The sequence below is a fragment of the Perkinsus marinus genome, assembly GCF_000006405.1.
Source record: "Perkinsus marinus ATCC 50983 genomic scaffold scf_1104296959216, whole genome shotgun sequence".
NCBI lineage: Eukaryota > Perkinsozoa > Perkinsida > Perkinsidae > Perkinsus > Perkinsus marinus.
Window position 1 is genome coordinate 87,173 of NW_003206506.1, and position 13,483 is coordinate 100,655.

The window sequence follows — 13,483 nt, forward strand, 5'->3', positions numbered from 1 at the left end:
AACGGTCACAACATGCCCCACAACACAGTCAGGTTAACCATAGCTTGTGATGGCTGAGCGACAACCGAACAGAAACGTGAGGTGCTCACAGGGCGTTACAATACCCGGAGAACCGCTCGATGAAGCAGAGTCGATGAAGCAGAATATCTTTGCGAAAGAATGGAACGTTGATCTACTAGCAGAGCATAGACAATTGTTCTCAGACGAAGTCATAAGTATGACGTAAATCGTGCTCCTAATAATATCACTGCGAGTCCAGGCAGAATGACACAACTGGCAGCTCGACGATGCATATACCGTGTTTGGTGAGTCCTAAAATGTACTCGCATAGCGAGTACATTTTACACTTGATTTGAGAAAACCGTAAATTTGATGACTCGGATTTGACAAAATGTGTCAAGTCCGACATCTATTCTCCAATTCACGCAAGCTAAAAGAAGTTGAACCGTTATGGAAGTATACCCAGCCAACCTACTTAATCCATAATTGACCAACTCAGATCCTTCAGGTTGCTTTCAAGTCCCTCACACAGCTGTCAATATACTCATACACTCAGTAGCGGATGAAAATAAATAAGAAATAAAAAGTGTTGGTCTCCAACACCCTGATTCCAACAAGAATCATCGTGAAGAGACCACATAGCAACGATCTACTAGCGTCGTGATTAATTCATAGTGTACTATACACGGTTTGGCATGCATGAAGCGGATATACTGAGATCACAGTCTCTGTAAATCCAAGGAGCCTCCTATGGTTCAGTCATGATTTCGGCTGCCGCAGAGACCAGCGAAGAACCCTTTCTTCTTAGTCGAAGTTCTAGTGGTACTTGTCTCGACCGCGGGTCGTACTGTTTTGATGGGCCTGAAACAAAGAGATGAGGAAATAAACACCAAGCGATGATCAGTTGATACCAAAACGCTGTGACTTACTGTTTAGCTTCAACGCTGATACCTCCAGCCTGCACAACTTCAGGACCTCGCGATGACCGCGATGCGAATACGGGAGCATGAATCTCTTGCTTGGGGGGTGCGACAACTTCCGGAGCAGTAGGGACAGAACAATCTTGCGCCGCTTGAGACTCAGCTACGTTCTTAAATACTGCAACCTTCGGGACATCCACAGCCTCGGGAGCCTTCTCCACGGTCTCGGATTCGAGTACGTTGGGCTCATCGATCTTAGTCTCGGTACAATTCTCCACATCCTCCACAGCAACAGCTGAATCCTCCTTCTCTTGAGCAGAAAATTGCCTGAGAGAAACAAGATCTCCTTCGAAACATCCCACTATGAAACTTACCCAATGTTCTCCTCTAGGTCACAGACTTCTACTCCACCTAGGAAGAGGCCCAAGACGGACCCCTGAGTCTCCTGTGAGTCAGCCTCTTTCACCTTGGGAGCTTCTTTCGCCGCTTTGGGAGATTTGATCTTGCGCTGGCTACCGCTGTGATTCATAGGATGTCCCATAATGTGCCCAAAGTAGTCAACATCATCATCCTCGGTCGATTCCTCGGAGATCTCAAGTTCCTTTTCCGACTCAGAAGGGACCGGCTGGCTCGCAGGGCACACCTCGGCAACCTCGTGTTCGACCTCGGGAGTTTCCACACGCTCGAGAGCTGCGGGAGAATCAGTAGCTTCTCCGGAGACATCTAGTTCCTCATGGGTGCAGTCGACAACGGGCTCAGCTTCTGCTTGGTCAACGTCGCAAACATCTGGAGTCTCTTCCTCCTCGATCTCGTCATCGTCGTCATCAGCAGATATGGGATGCCCCAACAGGTGGCCGAGTAGTCAGGTTGCGGATCGCTAGACCGTCTCGGAGTTCGTGTCTTAAGTTCGGCAACCCTGAGAATGCACGAGTCGATTGCATGGGCTGATGAAAGTCAGAGCAAGCTCACTCGTCTTCTTTCCCTAACTTCTCTTCTTCCTCTTCCACGAACCCTTCAGATACAAGGAAACTCTGACTCGGATAGAGACACTTGTGGACAAAAGCTTGCTGGAAGTCCACGGGAGCAATATCCCTAGCAGAAGGCAATGGAGGCGCGATCGCAATCGAATGCCACGTATCCTGAAATGCAGCAGTACTCAACCGGCACGAGGGGAACTAAGGAGAACTTACCACGGGCGCCTCGCCGTACTGGACCATGGGACTCATGCCAAAGGTACCATCGTAGGAATCAAAATGATGCTCATAGATCTGCTCAGAAGACTGGACATTCACGGCCATCTTGCGACGGTATACCAAAAGCTGAAATGAATACATGAGCTCATAAGCGACTGAGCGTTTACAACTTGTATTCAACTCCTTAATTGTTCAACCAAAGAACGAAAGGAAGAGAGACGAAGCTATCTTTATGAGATTCACCAGACATATCGGAACCAACAATGTTAATAAGACATCAGGTACGATATAGTAGTGACAGATGCCGCGTTCCAGCAGTAGGGTTCCTACCTATGATAGGATGAAGCGTGCTCAGAAGTGTAGTTACGACGCCATGAGCGCCAGAACATACAAACCTAGCTCACCACCAACCCTTCTGAACAGCTAATTAGAACAAATAGTGTACTGTGAGTCATGTTACCATGCAATCACCAAGATCACGGTCTCGATAGATATTGAGTCCGATCGGACGAAGTGTAACCAGACCAGTTGACCCATCCGCAGAAGCAGTCAGGCCCCGTAGTCTTCGCGCTTAGCTCTTGCTGCCGCACAGGCTACCAAAGAAGGATTTCTTCTTCGGAGCAGCAGGTCCAGTGCGAACTTTGCCCGAGATCTCGTTATCCTCGACGACTTGATCTTTGGTTTTTTCGGCGTAGAGCCTGAAGGAAAACTTCTATCAAGAAGTTGACAAATGACAAACTTACTGTCGAGCAGGTACATCAGGCCGTTTAAGCTCTGGCTGGGCGACAACTTCCTTGAAAGGTTTGGGCTCCTCGAGAACCGTAGTTGTTACCGGCTTCTCCGACGATGGTGCAGGAGCAGCGATCTCGACCTCCTTCGGACCAGTCTTCTCGGGCTCTTCTTTAGCGTCATCCGAGATCTCCTTCTCATCCGAGATCTCCTTCACATCCTCATAAGCCTCTGCTGCTTGTTCGGGCTCTTCGACCTTGGGCTGTTCCACCAAAGCAGACACATTATTGATAGGACTTCCCTCGAAGGCGGACTGGTCGATCTGTTCCTCTCCATCGCAGGCAGAACCATCATCCTTAGCCTGAGTATCATCAGCGGCAACAAACGAAGTCTCTTCTTTCGACATCTCCATGCTTGAGTCATCCTCAATCTTGGCGAAATGCCTGAAAGGCGAGATTAAACGGTCAGAACGGCGAACGTTCACAACTTACGAAATATTCTCCTCACGGTCGCACACCTCCACTCCACCCAAGAACAAGTTCAGAACAGAGACTTGTGGCTCGTCCGACTCGACCTTTTCAGACTTGGTCTTCCTCGACTTCTTTTTCTTGGACTTCGGAGTCTTCTTTCGGCCATTCCCTCGGTTCATCGGGTGGCCCATTATGTGTCCAAAGTAGTCAAAGTCGTCATCACCGGAATAATCCGAGCTCGCATCGGACTCCGCCGGAGCCAGCTCCGGGGTACTTGATTTATCGTGCTTGCTCTTGCCAACAGGGGACTCGTCAACCTCCTCCTTGGCGTCCACCGTCTCCGAAGCTTCCTCAGGATTTTCAACAGTTTCCTTCGCCTCGAGATCGTCGGCATCCTTCTCTTCAGAAGCAATGCTCTCGTCATCGTACAATGCAGGGTTCATAGGGTGCCCGAGGAGATGGCCAAAGTAGTCGGGCGGGGGAGCTGGAGGCTGCAGTAGGGGAGCGAAGGCAGAACCACCGATCTCGGCGCCGTTAGCCTTGAACATCAAGTCAGTACCATCAGGGATACCAGGAGCTGAGAACCTGACAACGGGACCATACTGAATTGACGAGGGGCACGTCTCTCAACCGAGACCATAGTGATACTAAACCGGAGGGCATAGGACGAATCAACTAGGCAGTGCGAGAACTTACGCAATAGCCCCCTCATCCAAGACGTTCTTGCCAGGGTACAAGCACCGATTCACAAACTGCTGTTGGAAGTCAGGGGGCGCCAGTGCTCTTGCCGAGGGAAGGAGAGGAGCGATCGGCTGAGCCTCCCAAGGGGCCTGATCAACAAGAACCACGTGAACAGGCCGAGGGTAGGGACACCCCGTCAACCGAGATCAAACACATGGCACACTGAGGGATAAGGGAATACCAGTGGTCGACACAAAGGGAGGCCAAGAGCGAGAGGACCATGCTCGCGAAGGCGAAGGAACCGAGAGGGGAACCTTACCATAGGCGTTTCGCCGAACTGGGGCATGGGATCGAGCTGGTTGACCTCAGGAGCAGGCTGGGGCTTGGCCTCGAACTCGTGAGCAGACGGCGGCTCGGAGGCGGGGAGAACAGTGGCAACCTCAGCGGTCATGGTGAATAGAGTTGCTGAACCGATAGAAGGAACAATATCTTGCGCTGTGAAGCCCCGTCTCATTGGCGGGCGAAACGGCTGGACGAGTTATGCGCACGCCTGTATGATCGATTACGCGCGTACAGAGTCGTCGCACGCACACCCTTCAAGGGGAGGAACGTCACTCACTAGTGCAGGTCCTCTGCATCGTATTGGAGCCTGGAAAGATCGTATGACCCTCAAGATGTGGACGATCCTTAGCCCTCCCGAATAGGAATCAGACTTCGCCACCAACAAACCCTGTACGCTGTCCCTACTGCCAGATCAACTGAGACGCCCAACGCCCTGGGGACTAGGCAAAGATGAATTGCTGAGTTCTATTCTTACAGTCGATCAATTCAATAGGTTATTCATGCCATATCGAACATAGGACACGTTGGCAAGAATCCAGGCTAAAACTTTTTCCTTATCAAGTCGCTGTTGCTGAGACCTCCTCCTGCCAGCTCGTCCCGAGTTATTGATTCTCTCAACACGACCATGCATTAACGGTGGAGCTTTTCCAGGCTACAAGTTTTCTATTAATGTGAAGCCGAGTTGTGTTGGATCACAGTGGAGGGGGCTTAGGTCTGAAGAGTTGTGTAGATTTCCCTCGACTGAATGGCTAAGTTCAAAAACTACAAGACGAAGCCAAAGAACCCATTGGGGAAGAAGAGAAAACGGAAGTTGGACGCTGAGGATGCTATGGAGAAGAGACAGAAGAAACTCGATAAGAAGGCCAGGCAGGAGGCCAAAGGTAGGCCGTCATGACAAGTCTGTCGATGCTGTACTGTCATCTAGGTGCTTTGAGGAGTGCAAGGATGGAGGCTGCTGCTGCCGCTGAAGCCGCCTCTAGGGCCACCCACGCGGCTGTTAGGGAGGCCTTGACTGGCAAGACTGATGGGCCAGCCGAGGACGTTGGTGATTTCGATAAACTGCTAATGACATTGGGAGTAGATGCAGACAGGCTTTCTAGTGACGATGAGGAGTCTGTGGTAGAGGAGCTGGTGGAGGAGGAGGATATAGTAGAGGAAACTGAAGGGTCTGTGGAGGGGGAAGGTACTGAGGGGTCTCCTGAGGGCCCAGCTGAAGGGACGGACCAGGACGGTGATGCGCCTGACGAGACGATCGAAGTGGAAGAAGGGGAAGATGAGGCTGCCAGTGACGCCGGTAGCGACGAGGAGGAAGAGAGCTCGCAATATGTTGGTTATTCGTCCTATAACCTACAGGAGATCCCCACGTTAGGAGACATCTCGGAAGTCAATATCAAGATCACGGACCAACTTGACCGTTGCAGAGTCTATGGTACTCATTCGACAGTCGAGCTCTTAGAGAAGAAGGAGGGCTTTGTCGACGTGTTGCCGAAGGTTCGACGCTCATTCGAGGAAAGCGGGTGTACTAGCGAGTCTTTGAGCGAGGAGGGTCGGGCCTTGGCATCCGCCCTGTCGACCTATAGCGATGTCGTATACGGTGGGATGAATTATCAAGCTCAGAGGGAGACTCGGAAGGTGGCCATGTCACACGTGATGGCACATGTGGTGAGGGCCAGAAATACTGTCTGGAAAAACAACGAGAAGCTGAGGAAGCACGCTCTCCTGGGAGAGAAGACGGAGGAGTTCGACTCTGACCCGTACCGTGACCAGGGCTTTTCGAGGCCCCGAGTCCTCATCCTTTGCCCCTTCCGCAACGTAGCTCGGGAATATGTCCACTGGCTACTCAGATTGGCCCCTAACAATCAGCAAACTATGAATAAAAAGCGCTTTGATGAGCAGTTCGGTACGGAGGAGTTCTCGAGCAAGACCGAACCGACCGATTGGCGGGATGGGATCTTCCCAGAAGACGACTTCAACGATGATGACTTCCGTGTTGGTATTCAAGTGGGCCGACGGATGACCAGACTCTACGCCCCCTTCAACGCCTCGGACATCATCATAGCGTCTCCTCTGGGCCTCCGCCTCATCACAGGTGCCGAAGGAGACACCAAACGCGAATTTGACTTTCTTTCCTCTATTGAGATGGTCCTCCTCGATCGGGCCGATATCCTGAGCATGCAGAACTGGGATCATGTCCTCGAGGTCCTCAAGATCACCAACGTCCAGCCCTCGACGCTCCCTGAAGGCGCTGATATATCTCGGCTCCGACCCTGGATAGCTGACGGACTCGCGAGGAGGTTCCGCCAAACGGTGGTCCTCACGGATACGTATAATCCGCTTATGGACTCGGTCGTACATGACACATGGAGTGAAGGGGGAGGAGGTAACTGGCGAGGTTGGATACGAATGCTGCCCTCGACCAAGGTCGGCACGGTAGCCAAGTGCTCGGTTAATCTTGGCATTGCCAAGCAGTTGTTCATGCATGTTTCTGTTGAGGACCCAGCCCAGGCTTCTGATAAGTACTTGAACTTCTTTGAGGAGAGGTACTGGAAGGATATTGGTTCTGGTCTTGGTCGGCTGGCCATCTGCGTGAGCTCCTATTTCGAGTATCTTCGGCTGCGAGCCTTCCTCAAGAAGAACGATGCCTCATTCGTGGCGATTGACGAGTACTCTTCCAACAAATCGATGGGCCGGGCTCGACAGTTCTTCCTCACACAGCAGAAGAAGGTGATCTTAATGACTGAGCGATTGTTGTGGTATAGGAAACTTCGAATCAAGGGCATTCAGCACTACTTATTCTACGGTGTGCCGGAGCGCCCGGAGATCTACGAGGACCTCCTCCGTGACGTCAGAGTGCCCAGCCAGTGCTACTCCACGTGCCTGTATAGTGGCTGTGACGGCTATGCTCTGGAGAGGCTCGTAGGGAGGGAGAGGCTGCCCAAGTTGCTTACTGCTCCTCCTGGAAAGGTTACTGCCTTCTCGTAAATATTCTACTGGTCATCATCATCACCACTCACGTCGTTTCCGAACACTTACTCTCTTCATGCTGTTAAGTTGATTCCGTGGGTTCTCTCCTCCCTCGCAGATTTATCATTCTGCTTATGACCAACACCTAGAGAGTACAGCTTTAAACGTAGCGACTTGCACACCTTTCACTGCTGCTCCGTGAAGGTACCCGACGCTGTCCTAGAACATGACGAACATATTAAGCAAGGAGATTGGAGAGACCTCCGAGTGATGCTAAGTGATGATAGTGGGAGGGCGTTGTTGTGGTACTACTATTTGGACTTGAAAGTTTTCTCGGTCGCGCTACTGCCCTAAGTTCACCCGGCATTCAGGCTGATCAAGTTGCTTACATCGTTCATTGAAGTAGAGCCTATGGAGGGCAGGCGCTACCTCGATGACAGCATTGGGTACTGAACGAGAGAAAAGATGGATGCTCACTACCATGAACACTGCCATGAACACTGCCATTAACAGTGCCATGAATACTGCCATGAACACTGCCATGAACACTACCATGAACACTACCATGAACACTACCATGAACACTACGATGTATGGGAACGAGAGCTGCGGTGATATCGAGGCAGAAGGGATCAGGTTGTGAGATGGACGCTCTGTCTCTATCGCAGCCAATGGGGGCAGAGAAGGCTCCTCCTCCACAAAGCTGTTGAAGGATGAGAAGGAACGACACCTGCCGAAGTCAGAGGTGATTATATAGGTCGAGGTTCTACCTCTAGCTGAGCCGGTGAAGATCCAGAGGGGTATTGGTTGCAACACTCACGAACTGGAATGAGGAACCTTCAGTCTCGTGAAGCGGCCCGTTCGTGGGTATCGAAAGGACGGAGGTGCCGTAGCATCTTGCTGTTGTACGTGTGAACACACACAGCGTCACAAGTGGCAGCACAGCCACCGTCATGAGTGCTTGATGCCATTGCTTGGGCTCTCCTCCAAGAGTCTCTTCTCAGTCTGAGAAGAGCTTAGCAAATCGCTCCGCTCTGAGAATCTCAGAGCGGAGCGATTTGCCAAGCTGTTTCTCCACAGCTGTTAGATGAGGCTTCTGAGTACCATGTGTTGAGCTTATCAGATTGATGTAATAAGGGTTGAAGGGCAAGGGCTGTTGTCCATTCTCATCAGTCTTTATTAAGTTCACGTCTACGTTATGAGCTCCGAGAAGTTCCGTTTTGCCATCGACCGAGGAGGAACATTCACCGATGTGTACGCTGAAGTCCCGGATGGCAGAGGTGGCCACGAGAGGATAGTCCGCAAGCTGCTCTCCGAGGACCCGGACAACTACTCGTAGTACTCGGCTCGACAGTCATGAACGATGATTGCGGAGATTGTAATCTGTTCAGGGACGCCCCTAGAGAAGGCATCCGTCGCATTCTGCAGGAGTTCACAGCTGAGGCCCACCCTTCAGAGGAGCCGGTCGACTGTTCGAGGATCGAGTCGATTCGTATGGGTACTACTGTGGCTACAAACGCTTTACTTGAGAGGAAGGGCACGCCTTGTGCTCTGCTGGTTACAGAGGGCTTTGCTGATCTACTCGAGATTGGCAACCAGACCAGGCCTGCTATTTTCGATGTGAAAATACGACGTCCTGACACACTTTATACTAAGGTGTTGGAAGTACCGGAGCGTGTGGTATTGGCTCGGGAGACTGACTATTTGCAGGGGGAGGTGGTCCGGGGGAGAACAGGTGAGGAAGTCCGGATCGAGCGACCACTGGACAAGGCAGCTTTGAAACCCCGACTCTTGGAGCTCTTGGAGGAGGGCATACAGAGTGTGGCTATTCTGCTCATGCACAGCTATATTTATGGAGATCACGAGAGGCAGGTTGCGGATCTATGTCGGTCCATGGGGTTCGCTCATGTGTCGGCCTCGAGTGAGGTGCTGGCTATGGCTAAGGCCGTGGCGAGGGGCCACACTGTGGTGGCAGATGCCTATTTGACCCCGACTATCAGAACGTATTTAAAAAACTTCTGCGATGGCTTTGACCGGGCACTGACGGAGACGGAGAATACGAGGCTGTTGTTTATGCAGTCCGATGGTGGCTTGGCTCGGATGCGAGACTTCACTGGTCACAAGGCGATACTCTCGGGTCCAGCTGGTGGGGTCGTGGGCTTTGCCAAAACGACAGCCCGTGCGCTTGGCAATGAAGTGGCAGTAGTCGGGTTTGACATGGGAGGCACCTCGACCGACGTAAGTCGTTATGACCCTAAGGTTGGCTTTGAGCACATTTACGAGACCGTCACGGCTGGCGTCACAGTGCAGGCTCCTCAACTGGACATCACTACAGTAGCTGCTGGGGGAGGTAGTCTGTTGACCTACGAACATGGCCTGCTGTGTGTTGGTCCAGAGTCTGCAGGAGCTCATCCGGGGCCGGTGTGTTACAGGAAGAAGGGGGGCAAGCTGGCAGTGACGGACGCCAACTTGGTTTTGGGGAGGCTCTTGCCCAGTCATTTCCCCCGCATCTTCGGTGAGACCCAGGATCAACCTCTGGATACCGAAGCCTCACGGAAGGCCTTGGAGAAGCTGGCCCTGGACATGGGTCTAGGGGAGGACGTCGATGCATGTGCTGCTGGTTTCATTAGAGTGGCCAACGAGGCCATGTGTCGTCCCATACGCAATATGACTCAGATGAGAGGCTACGATGTAAGGACCCACGTCTTGGCGTGCTTTGGTGGGGCTGGTGGCCAGCACGCTTGTGCGATGGCTCGAGCATTGGGCATCGACACGGTGTTCGTCCATAGATTTTCGGGGGTACTCTCAGCATTTGGGCTGGCCCTTGCGGACGAGGTTGTTGATAAGCAGGTCCCCTCTGCACAGAAGTGGCAAGTGGAGGGGCCTTGGATGGGCACATTGGAACAGCTGGAGAAGGAGGCGATCAGTGCCCTTGAGAAGGCGGGCCACCATGGCAACATCCACGCCAAGGGCTACTTGAACATGCGCTACTCTGGTACGGACACCAGCATCATGACCGCTGTAGAGGAAGGTGATAATGGAGACTACCGGAAGGCGTTTGAGAGGGCCTATAGGAGGGAATATGGTTTCCTCATGACCGGCAGAGAGCTGCTCATTGACGACATCAGAGTGAGGGCTAGAGCCGTCAAAGAGGATGGTTTCGAGTTCACTCGCCCAGCTTCTACCAGCGAGTACGAGGCAAGGCGTGACGAGCTGTCGAGTGTTTACTTTGAGGGTGTTGGCCGTGTGGAAGAGACTCCGGTGTTTTTGGAGGCAAATCTGAGACCGGGGGCACTGGTACGGGGCCCAGCGATCATAGTGCAGAGTACGGGGACCATCGTGGTGGAGCCGGACTGCACGGCTAAGGTCAATGGCGATGGTGACTATGTCATAGACATCAATCAGCTCGGGGGCGATGGCCCTTTGATGGACGTTGAAGTGGCGGATCCGATCCAGTTGTCAATTTTCAGCCACAAGTTTATGAGCATCGCCGAGCAGATGGGCCGGTGTCTGCAGCGGACGGCCACCAGTGTTAATGTGAAGGACCGGCTGGACTTCTCGTGTGCTGTCTTCGGCCCAGACGGGGGGCTTATTGCCAACGCCCCGCACATACCGGTCCATTTGGGTGCCATGCAGGAGGCTGTGAAGATTCAGTTGAGTTTATGGGAAGGCAGGCTCGAGCAAGGCGATGTGTTGGTGTCGAACCACCCCCAGCTGGCAGGAGGCTCACACCTACCCGACATCACGGTGATGACGCCGGTGTTCGAGGGGGGTAGGGTGGCATTTGTGGTAGCATCTAGAGGGCACCATGCGGACGTGGGGGGAATTGAACCTGGGAGCATGCCACCGAACTCGTCGTGTCTGGCGGAGGAAGGTTGTGCTATTGTCACGCACAAGCTGGTCAGTGCCGGCCAAGGCTTCGATGAGGCTGGTATCACTGAGCTCCTCACTGCGGCGGGGACGAGGAATCTCGAGGACAATTTGGCGGATCTGAGGGCACAGGTCGCGGCTAATCAACAGGGCATATCCTTGGTTCACGAGATGATACAGACATATGGCTTGGGGGTTGTACATGCGTACATGCACCATATCAGGGAGAACGCCCGGCAGGCAGTTCTCAGTATGCTTTATACGTGGTCACAGAAACACGGCACGGAGGGAGAAGCTGAGGACTCAATGGACGATGGTAGTGTGATTAAACTGAAGGTAGATAAAATGACAGCTGTGGGTATCGAACCCGGCTGGTTTGTGGTCAGGTTCGTCTACATCAAGAGAAGGAAGCCAAAAGGGCTAGTGCGGTATTCGACTTCACCGGGTCCGGTCCAGAAGTGGTTGGCAATACAAACGCCCCGCCTGCAGTGACGATGTCAGCCGTTATCTACTGCCTCCGCTGCATGGTCGACTCGGACATCCCCCTCAACCAAGGCTGCTTGGAAGCAGTACGAGTGGTCCTCCCCGAGCGCGGTCACTGCATGCTCAACCCGTCTCCTGAAGCCGCAGTCGTCTGTGGCAATGTTGTCACTAGTCAGCGAGTGGTCGATGTCATATTCCGCGCCTTCCAATTCTGCGCGGCTAGCTGTGGTTGCATGACAACGTTACTTTTGGTGATGCTTCCTTTGGCTACTACGAGACGTTGCTGGTGCTCTGGGGCTGGTCCGAGCTGGGATGGCGTCAGTGGAGTCCACACGCATATGACCAATACAAGAATCACTGATGTTGAGATAATGGAGCGCCGCTACCCTTGCATAGTCCGCCACTTTGGTCTCCGTGAAGGCAGTGGTGGTGCCGGTGCTCACCCTGGCGGCTGTGGTGTACTGCGTGAACTCGAGTTCATCCGACCGCTTCATGTGTCGGTGCTGACAGAGCGCAGAGCGAAGTCACCGTACGGTATGGCTGGTGGTGAAAGCGGGATGAAGGGATTGAACCTCTGGTTGAAGAGGGAGGCCGCACAAGTGGTTAACATTGGCGGCAAAAGAACTGTTGAAATGGCCAGAGGTGATCGACTGAGGCTGCTAACGCCCGGTGGTGGCGGCTATGGCCAAGCTTAGGGGTCTTGAGGGTTGAGAACCATGAATAAGTTGACATATGCTAGTGTTAGTCGAGCAGTAGTTTTTATTTCCCAATTTTTCAATATCAGTGCTGCAGTAGTATGTTATTTTTCCTTATCTGAGCAGCTTATATTTTCCTGGTTCTGTCGTGGGTTTCATTGAGCTCGCTCCCTTAGTACGTTACAGCGCCCCTCGCTGATTTATCATGTCTGAAGCCATCTCTACGGGTAGCGTGATGAGCGCCGTAAATGTGTCAGTGATGGAGGAGAAGGAGGTGAAGGTGAAGAACCCGCAACCGGGCGATGGTGTTAGTGAGAAAGAACACAAGCATGAGATCAAGGAAATCATAGAAGCCGAGGTTGGGACTGATGATGATGATGATGATGATGACGGTAGGCTTAGGGTATCACCTGTCTACATATCTCCACTCGCGTAGTGGGAGTTCCTTCCAGTAGGTTCGGCGATTCTTAAAGTGTCCGAGAAGGGCGATACTGATGCTGAAAAGGAGGACTTGAACGCCCTCGCCCAATGCACTGGTTCTCAACCCCAAGGTAGGAGGACGCCGTTTGGTTCTGTGGCAGAGTTGTTTTGTTCAGATGCTGTCGTACTGCCTTCAGCTCAGCCTTTGATGGCTGACATGCCCGTCGACAAGCCGAGTCCGTCTGATATCAAACGTAATTTAACACCACGAGAGGCTCGGCAGTTGGTGGAGCTGCAGTATCATGAACAACTACGGCAGTACCAGCGGTGGCTTCTTGCTTTGGCGGAGGCTGTCAGAGAGAGGCGGCGAGCTGAGGAGGCACCGCATGCACAACAGACAAACGAGGTTACTCGACGGCCAGTGTTGCATTGTTATTGATATTACTTTTTAGGTTGTAGCGAAGCCGTCGTCGGCAACGAAGGATGAAGCAACGGAGAGGAGCGGCGATCCGGCTGTGCATGATGACGAGAAGGTCGCTAAGAAACGGAAAGTTGATGCAGGAAGAGAGGACGGCTTACGGCCGGATTCTCGAGAAGAGGCTAGTTGAACTGTACGGGTTATTAATATGAACATTCTTGCATTATACTATGGATCCAATTATGATGCGCATCGCATCTGATGCTACATAGGTAGCGATATTACGATAGTTTCTCTT

The 13,483-nt window shown here is 52.5% G+C and overlaps 5 protein-coding genes across 5 annotated transcripts in view; 4 read left to right on the forward strand and 1 right to left on the reverse strand.

Moving 5' to 3' along the window:
* The window catches only part of Pmar_PMAR026510 (glutamate rich protein, putative), a gene marked incomplete at both ends in the record, with an annotated part of 5,589 nt that extends 1,145 nt beyond the window's left edge, over positions 1-4,444 (reverse strand). Inside the window, 10 exons of the mRNA XM_002773214.1 lie at positions 796-861; positions 930-1,247; positions 1,295-1,706; positions 1,957-2,059; positions 2,111-2,268; positions 2,711-2,811; positions 2,857-3,285; positions 3,334-3,897; positions 4,009-4,142; positions 4,313-4,444. Of these exons, the coding sequence (XP_002773260.1) occupies positions 796-861; positions 930-1,247; positions 1,295-1,706; positions 1,957-2,059; positions 2,111-2,268; positions 2,711-2,811; positions 2,857-3,285; positions 3,334-3,897; positions 4,009-4,142; positions 4,313-4,444 (2,417 nt within the window). The remainder of the gene's footprint in view (positions 1-795; positions 862-929; positions 1,248-1,294; positions 1,707-1,956; positions 2,060-2,110; positions 2,269-2,710; positions 2,812-2,856; positions 3,286-3,333; positions 3,898-4,008; positions 4,143-4,312) is intronic.
* Positions 4,445-5,080: 636 nt separating this feature from the next.
* On the forward strand, positions 5,081-7,317 carry Pmar_PMAR026511 (conserved hypothetical protein; the record flags this gene model as incomplete). Its single annotated transcript, XM_002773215.1, has 2 exons — positions 5,081-5,216; positions 5,261-7,317. 2 exons carry the CDS (start codon positions 5,081-5,083, stop codon positions 7,315-7,317), a joined length of 2,193 nt encoding a protein of 730 aa, XP_002773261.1.
* A 463-nt stretch (positions 7,318-7,780) lies between these two features.
* Positions 7,781-8,044, forward strand: Pmar_PMAR026512 (hypothetical protein; the record flags this gene model as incomplete). The annotated part of the gene is made up of 2 exons (XM_002773216.1): positions 7,781-7,910; positions 7,968-8,044. Coding segments are annotated over 2 exons (207 nt in total), but the record flags the coding sequence as incomplete, so codon positions are not given.
* A 453-nt stretch (positions 8,045-8,497) lies between these two features.
* Pmar_PMAR026513 (5-oxoprolinase, putative) lies at positions 8,498-12,347 on the forward strand (the record flags this gene model as incomplete). The annotated part of the gene is made up of 3 exons (XM_002773217.1): positions 8,498-8,634; positions 8,691-11,505; positions 11,556-12,347. The coding sequence occupies 3 exons, from the start codon at positions 8,498-8,500 to the stop codon at positions 12,345-12,347; spliced, it is 3,744 nt and encodes a 1,247-aa protein (XP_002773263.1).
* A 205-nt stretch (positions 12,348-12,552) lies between these two features.
* Positions 12,553-13,375, forward strand: Pmar_PMAR026514 (hypothetical protein; the record flags this gene model as incomplete). Its single annotated transcript, XM_002773218.1, has 4 exons — positions 12,553-12,739; positions 12,803-12,898; positions 12,944-13,173; positions 13,220-13,375. The coding sequence occupies 4 exons, from the start codon at positions 12,553-12,555 to the stop codon at positions 13,373-13,375; spliced, it is 669 nt and encodes a 222-aa protein (XP_002773264.1).
* Positions 13,376-13,483: the final 108 nt, after the last annotated feature.